Genomic DNA, 8,344 nt, shown 5'->3' on the forward strand with positions numbered 1-8,344 from the left:
TTCCTGACAACTTCCAATCATTCACTCTGCTTGCTTTACCCCCCACTCCACCCCCCGCAGTACTTATAACAAACTGACAGATTATATACTTATTTACTACCTATGTCTTCCTATTGGAATATGACCTCCTTGAGGTCAGACACTTTTTCTACTTGTTCACTGCAATGTGCCTGCACCAAAACAGTACCTGATACATCCCAAACCCAAACCAAATGCTGTCAAGTCGATTCCAACTCATAGTGACTCCGTAGGGTTTCCAAGCCTGTAAATCTCTACAGAAGCAGACTGCCACATCTTTCTCCCACGGAGCCACTGGTGGTTTCGAACCACCGACCCTTCAGTTAGCAGTCAGTTGCTTTTAACCACTGCACCACCAGGGCTCCTTACCAGATACATAATAGTTACAAAGTAAATATCTGAATGAATACGTGTTATTAAAAAAACAGAACCAATTATAGTCAAGTCCATTCCAACTCATGGTGACCCCATGTGTATCAGAATAGAACTCTGCTGCATAGGATTTTCAGTGGATGATTTTTCAGAAGTAGATCACCAGGCCTTTCTTCCACAGTGCCTCTGGGTGGACTCAAATCTCCACGAGGTCACCATGAGTTGGAATCGACTCAACGGTAACCAGAATAAATGTTACTCTTTGCTAATGTATATTAGAGTCTCTCCTCTAATGAAAGCCTGCCAATGGCTTCCCATATTACTCAAAAGAAAATTCGAAGCTCCTTTTGATGGCCTAAAAAGTCCTGAGAGACCTGGCCTCTCCTCTCCTTTACATTCCAGTCACACTGGCCTCCCTCACAGTTTCTCAAACACACCAAACATTTTCCAGTCTCAGGGTCTATCCTGTTGCTACTCCTTCAGCCTGGAATATTCTTTCTCTCTCCCCAGACTTCAAGTCCTCAGAGAGGTCTTTCCTGGCAACCCTGAGGCTGCTGGTAATGTCTGATGCTGCTTGATTTTTTCTTTATAGCACTCATCACTATCCAAAAGCAAACCATTTTGATTAAATTTGTTTAAAATCCATCTCTCCCACTAGAATGTAATCTCCATAGGGAAAGGAACTGATCATGTCTACTGCTCTAACCCCCGTTCTTACAGCAATTTTTGGCACATAGTAGGAGCTCAAATATTTGTCAAATTAATTGGCGAGGTGAAAATTATAATGCAATAGTAGCTCTTCAGTTACTAGAGCTAACCCACAAACAGTGAGATTGTAAACTACCAGGATAAAATACATGGCTTTTTATTGGCATCAGGATTGGGAAAATGAGCCAGAAATCAATGCTAATAGATGTAAACTGCATAATTTGTTAAATAGAATTGTTGTTGTTGAGAGCTATTGAGTTGGTTCCAACTCAGAGTGACCCTATGTGACAGAGTAGAACTGATAGTTAAAACCCACTGGGTTTTCTTGGCTGCAACCTTTACAGAAGCAGATTGCCAGATCTTTCTTCCGCAGAACTGCTGGGTAGGTTCTAACTGTCAACCTTTTGATTAGCAGCCGAGTGCTTAACCATGGCCCCACCAGGGCTCCTTTAAATAGAATTATGTCCTATAATTTGCATGAGGGGAAGAGTATAGTGCTGGAGATAATAATTTTGAAATTTTTGTTTTCCATTCAAGGAAATAAGCATATTAAGTCTCTAAAGCTACTATGAGCAAAATTGGTAGTTTTATATTTGGGGGAGGGGGGTATAGGTGAAAGGTAAACAGTCCATTAAATGAAAAAGAAGGTAAAATATACAAGGTCTGATAAGGAGGTACCAAGTAGACCAGTGTACCTGGAACGTGGGGTGTGTAGGGAGATAAAGCTAGAGAGGTAACCAGAAGACATGAAGTACAGAGCCAGGCCCATGATGGGGCCCTGCAGCCCTTCTGAGTACCTTTACATGGGAGGTAATCCCCACAGCAAGTACCTAAAGATTTGAGCCTGCTGATCACAGAAATTTGCATGGCTTAAATCTTTCAAGATCTTGACATGCAAAAGATCTGAGACTCCGAGCTGCATGTATCTGCTAGTAGTATAAGCTATGGTTAGGCCACAGCCTTCCTTGCTGTCTTAACAAGGGTTTGCTTTTGGAGTTCTGAGCAGCTGGCCAGAGCTGGATAGTCTGGGGCAAGTGGCAGGGCTGTATTCAGCTAACGGACAGCTTTGGAGCCCATGCCAGAGGATTCTGGGACAAGGTTGTGGTGTGGGACTATGGTTGGAAGGTGGCTGACTTGGGGGATTGGTGGGGGAGACAGGACAGGAGCACTTAAGTGGCTCTGCCTCTGTGGCGTTTTAATGAGTCCCTCTTGCCTCTGCAGCTCCACTTTGAGAGGAGAGTTTCTCATGCAGACTCATGGGTTCCAGGTCATTCTTTGGGTGACAATATAAAAAATACATTAAAGGTCTTTACCTACGTGATGTGGCCCAAAAGTAAAGCAGATTAAAACCGATCATTCCTTGGTTACAAATTGCCTGTTTATGGTCCTTCTATGAATACCTAATCCTAACAAAATAATGAGCCCTTTGAGCTCATTAAACCATTCACAAACATCTTAGTCCCATTATGTACCTCTGCCTTTGCAGAGTAAATACATCACATGCTGTGATGTTGAACACTGTGTGTTTGTGTATACCAGCCAGGAGGAGCATCATTCCATCAGATCTGTGATTTTAGGTGAATTATTTAGGAAATAGCCAAGGGGTGGTTGGATAGGTGGATGGGGAAGAAGGGAAGCCAGCTAGAAGCTGGAATTTATAGACTATGTTGGAGGTGCTAGAGCAAATGATTCAAAGAATACCAGGAGGCTTCTAAACCTAAGCATCTGACCAGAAAGAGAAACAGGAGAAACAGGTCTGGGGAGCAGGTGGAAGAGAGCACGAGTCTGCTTTGGGCAGGCTGGCTTGAGGGGCTTGTGAGGTGTCTAGCAGGCAGCAGAGAGAGCAACAGTTTGGGAGACACCTAATGCTGGTGATGGAAAAGCCTGTGTGGTGGATGAAATTTCTGCAGGAAAAGGACAAACCTTTGAGGACTGCCCAAATCTGAAGAGTAGATTAAAGGAAAAGAGTGAGTAAAGGTGACCCAAAAATGATTGAAGAAATAGAGGAAAGCCAGGCTATAGTACAAAAACCAAACAACTAGGCTTTTGACATTCAGTTACATAAGCACATATAATAAACAAAAAATGATGCTGTTGGTAGACAGGTCTATACTCAAAAGAACTGAAAGCAGGAATGCAGACAAAAACATTACATCAGTGTTCACTGCAGCACCATACACAACAGTCAAAAGGCAGAAACAACCGAAATGTCCATCAACAGAGGAATGATAAACAAAATGTGGTCCATACATACGACGGAATATTACTCAGCCATAAAGAGAAACGAAGTCCTGATACGTGCTACAACATAGATGAACCTTAAATACATCATGCTGAGTGAAATAAGTCAGACAGAGAAGGACAAACACTGTATGATCCCACTTACATGAAACAGGCAAATGTGTAGAGACTGAAGCTTATTAGTGGTTATTAGAAGTAGAAGGGAAGGGGAAAGAGGGAACCATTGCTTAGGGGCACTGAATTTCTGTTAATGGTTGTGGCCTGCTTTGGAAAAGGATAGTGGTAATGGTTGCACAACACAACATGATGAATAGAATCAATGTCACTGAATTATACATATAAAAATTGTTAAACTGCCAAATATTTTGTTATATATATTTTTACCACAATTTAAAAAAAAGTGATGCTGTTATAATCACAATATCGGATCAGGATGAGTTCTGGAGATTATCCAGTTAGATGACATCTTGGGGTTAAACCCTTCGGGATAACTAGTTAGTTGTCCAAATACCTCTAAGGGCTGAGGCGTCACTGCTCTACACGTTAGTTCCCTTCGGTGACTATCACCTCAACTATCAAAATATTTCCTTATAGCCAGCAAAGATCCTTCCTGCTTTATTATAAGTCCATGCTTTGCCTGTTCAGTTCTCTAAAAGCATGTAGAATAACTGATTTCATTGACCACAAAACCCTGCTTACTCATGAAAATTGTGATACAGATATTTTTTATCTTCAGCTAACAGTGCCTGATAGTGCTTGGAAGACAGAGGGGAATCACCGCCCAAGGTAAACCGCCCCAATTAGTATTATCTATTTATATACTAGGATAAGGAAATGGCATACATTTCATAAAGAACACAGAAATCTGACAAACACCATGGCCTGAATGCCAAAAACTATATTTTGAAGACTGGCTTTAGGCCTAATAATAAAAGTAAAGATATGTAAGGAACTTAATGGACTGTTTACTTCTTACCTTAACCGCCGCCCCCCTCCTTAATAAAAACAAAACAAAACAAACCAAAAAAACAAACCCTACTAATTTGGTTCAGAGAAACTTTAGAGAAATTGAACAGGCTTAAAGCAGAGGTTTGGAATCTTGAGAAAGTACGGTTTGTAAGAAAAAGCTGATTAAAACTTCAGAATAGGAATTTGACTTACCTGTATGGAAACCAATCTCACTTTTTTTGGCAGTTAGTCAATGTTACAATAAAATCATTGTCAGGTATGACATAAAGGCCTTACTTAGTTTTAAAATGAGTTTTCAGGTCTTGGTTGCTATATACACTCCACAAAGTTAATACTCTCATTACTTGTTAAAGCCCCTGAAAGAAACTTAATGACTACTTACAATCAGGGTCATGGTTAGTGATTTTAAATCTTTCAGGCTCCTCTGCCAACCCCTAGCTCTGATCCTTTTAATTAAAGTCTTCAAAGTTTCTGTCTCCAAAGCTTTTCTCAGTTTCTAGTTTTGTGCAAGCTTGCTGTCAATACTTTAAAAATACATTTTTAATGGTTTTATATAAAAGTCATTTGAACATCAGTTACTATTATGCACCTTGCTTATTTTATGACCTTGCTATGTACTATTATGTACCTTGCATTTTCCCTGTCTGTTCCGTCTTCAAAGTAAAGAATGCACACTCCTGATTTACCTGATTCACTGCAAAGATGATCTGGTCGTACACATCTCTTTGTGTGTATACTGCGTAAGTGTCGTCTATTCGGTCCATATATCCTTTTAGAAAGAGGTGTTTGAATGCTATAGTGTTCTCTTCCTTGAAAGCTACCACCATCTGGTTACTTAGCCCAAATAAGACCAGCTTAAAAGAAAAAAAAGGAAAAATAAGAGGGTGAAAAAGCAGTGAAGCAAAAGGTCTCCATAAATGATAACCAATTTATCTATTTAAGATTCAATGTGTAATTAATCCTGAGTACATTTAGTACAAATTAAACTTTTGGCAGCTATGAAATCATATGTCCTTAAAGATAAGGTAGGCTTCTAGTATTAAACTTTTAAAAAATAACTGCACATTTTCAACATTTACTTTAATGTATCATTTCATGTAAGACATAGCCCCTACCTTCAAAAGTGCATCATTTAGTTGTTTAGGGGTTCAGAAAAGCAAGATCACTTTAGCTAAATAGATGGGAAGAGTTCCTTAAGGAAAGAAGAAGATATAAACCCTGAAGTATGTCTACAAACAGGAGACATTTAAGGAACACTGGGGAAAGGCTAAGAGGGAAAAGTGGAATTTAGCACTTTGGGAGAACACTGAGGATACCAGCAAAATTTAATTAGAAAAACAGTAAAAAAATTAAAAAAATAAAAATATGAGCAGAAAAAGTGGAAGCAGATGGTGCAGGGGCTTAGATGGCAAGGAGAAGAGCTTAGCAGGAGGATATCAAGAAAGGTTTTGAAGTAGGTGGGTAATACACTGTAAGAAATATCATCAGTAAGTCCAAGTCCTATGATCAAACTACATTCCTAGGTTTAATTACCAAAACTGACAATAAGGCCAAAATAGCAAATACCCTTTCAACTAATTTCTGAACTCAAATATATTAACATAATGTATCCTTAATATTCATGCAGGATTGACTCCAGAGTTTTATGTGAAATTCGGTCATTCACACACAAAAATGTTTAACCTCACTGCTGTCATACTAACATAAGCCATTTCAATCATACCCAAAGTTATTTTACTCCAAGTTTCTCACCTTCTCTTCTCTCCCAAACTCTCTCTCTCTCACTCTCTCTCTTTCTCTCTCTCTCTCTCACACAAACACTGTAAGCTTAGAAAGTACATTCTAACTTATATCCCAGAGTGAGGCAAGGTGTATTTGATATAGAAAGGGAGTACAATATACTATACCAGGAACTTTCCTCATAATAATATACCCATTTTACAGGTGAGTACACAAAGCTTCACAGAAGTTAAACAATTTTTTTAAGTCACATCACCAGAAATTACATAGTCAAAATTTGAACTTAAGTCTGAGAGACTAAATCCAAGCCTCTATTCACCCCATCATGTGACACAAAGTGATCCAGCCAGGGCCTGCTCAGGAAAAACATAAGAGAGTAGACAAATCTTACCCCCTCATGATAAAGGGCCTATACCCCACACATGGCCATCGTCTCTACCTATCTCTGAAGAGCCTCTTTAAGCTAAGTGTCCTCATTTAAATCCCAATAAAATGATAGCTTGATATTCCAGAGATTTTATATCAATTGAAGCCAATGACCAAACAGCCTTCAAGGAATTTCCAAAGATGTTCTTACCAGTGCATTCAAATATATGAGTACCTTCCACATGCCAGGCACTGAGCTAGGTGCTGAGGACACAGCAAGAAGCAATGGTCTCTGCCCTCAAGTGCCTAGTGGGGGACAGGAGTAACGCTGGCAGAGGGAAAACTATTGTAATTCAGAGACTGAGCCAGGAAAAGGGAGCCCATTACTGGGGACATCTTCCATTTGCTGTTGTGGACACAAAAATCTCCAACTAAACAGAAAAACCACCTTCTTTTCCCTCAAAAGAGGGAACCTGTCACAACATCGTCACCCTCATTTGCTCCATTATAAAGTTGCCTTTATGTAATATTTGTTTGACCATTCACATCTGCATGACGGAAACATCACAATTAAGAAATTCTCAGCTGCTTTAAAAAACTTACCTAAATGTCTTTTACATGCTTATTACTAACAGGCGAAACACCTTAAGCCATTAGCCAGTTTTCCTCTTGACCACGCTGTTGTTGTTAGGAGCCGTAGAGTCTGTTCTGACTCCTAGTGACCTTACAGGACAGAGTAGAACTGTACCATAGGGTTTCCAAGGAGCAGCTGGTAGATTTGAACTGCCAACCTTTTGGTTAACAGCCAAGCTCTTAACCACTACACCACCAGAGCTCTTTGATCATGCTAAGAAACACAATTTTACCTCCCTAAAAGATTAAGCATGATTAAGAGCATGTGTTTTGGAGGGTCTGAATCTCAGTTCTACTCTTCTAGTTTCCTGACTATGATGGGTTATTTTACCTCTGTGTTGCCATCTGGAAAATGGGAATACCACTACCTACCTAAGATTTGCTTTTTAAACTGAACATGATGGTGCCTGAAAAATGTTTAGCCCAGTACACAGCAAATACTCAAATGGTATCTATTGCTATTGAAGTCAAAAATGTTCGTGTTCAACCGACGCAGGTTTTTACTCCTTACGAGAAATAAGAGAGAAACTTTTCATTATATATGAGAGATATTTTAGTTCAAAGGGAAAATTGTGAATATCATTTCCTTGACTTCTCTAAACATCTTTTTGTGAAACTATATTTTGTGATTATGTCTTAGTTATCCAGTGCTGCTATGACAGAAATACCACAAGTGGATGGCTTTAACAAACAAATTTATTCTCTCACAGTCTAGTAGATTATAAGTTCAAATTCAGGGCATCAGCTCCAGGGGAAGGCTTTCTCTCTCTGTTGGCTCTGGATGAAGGTCCTTGTCATCAATCTTCCCCTGGTCGAGGAGTTTCTTAGCGCAGGGACCACGGGTCCAAAGGATGTGTTCTGCTCCCGGTGCTTCTTTCTTGGTGGTATGAGGTCCCCTGCTCTCTGCTCTCTTCCCTTCCCTTTTATCTCTTATAAGATAAAAGGTGGTGCAGGCCATACCCCAGGGAAACACACTTTACATTGAATCAGGGATGTGACCTGAACAAGGGTGTTACATCCCACCCTAATCCTCTTTAACATAATCTATCTTGCCTCATTAACCACAGGCAGAGATTAGGATTTACAACACATAGGAAAATTATATCAATCACAAAATGGAGGACAACCACACAATACTGGGAACTATGGCCTAACCAAGTTGACACATATTTTGGGGGGACATAATTCAATCCTTGACAGATTATTATATACACTGGTGTATACATATATACATACATATATATATATATATATACACATACATATATATAAAACAGGGAAAATATTGACATTGTTA

General features: G+C 39.6%; 1 protein-coding gene across 3 annotated transcripts in view; it reads right to left on the reverse strand.

The window, feature by feature from the left end:
• MCOLN3 (mucolipin TRP cation channel 3) overlaps nucleotides 1-8,344 on the reverse strand; it is a 34,667-nt gene that overhangs the window by 20,625 nt on the left and 5,698 nt on the right. For 2 of the 3 annotated variants that reach the window (XM_023731621.1, XM_004369112.2), the window contains one exon: nucleotides 4,995-5,162. The exons of the other annotated variant lie outside the window; for it this stretch is intronic. In XM_023731621.1, coding sequence (XP_023587389.1) covers nucleotides 4,995-5,162 — 168 coding nt within the window. The remainder of the gene's footprint in view (nucleotides 1-4,994; nucleotides 5,163-8,344) is intronic. 3 annotated transcript variants of the gene reach the window in all.

Source organism: Trichechus manatus, unplaced genomic scaffold, assembly GCF_000243295.1.
Source record: "Trichechus manatus latirostris isolate Lorelei unplaced genomic scaffold, TriManLat1.0 scaffold00003, whole genome shotgun sequence".
Taxonomy (NCBI): domain Eukaryota; kingdom Metazoa; phylum Chordata; class Mammalia; order Sirenia; family Trichechidae; genus Trichechus; species Trichechus manatus.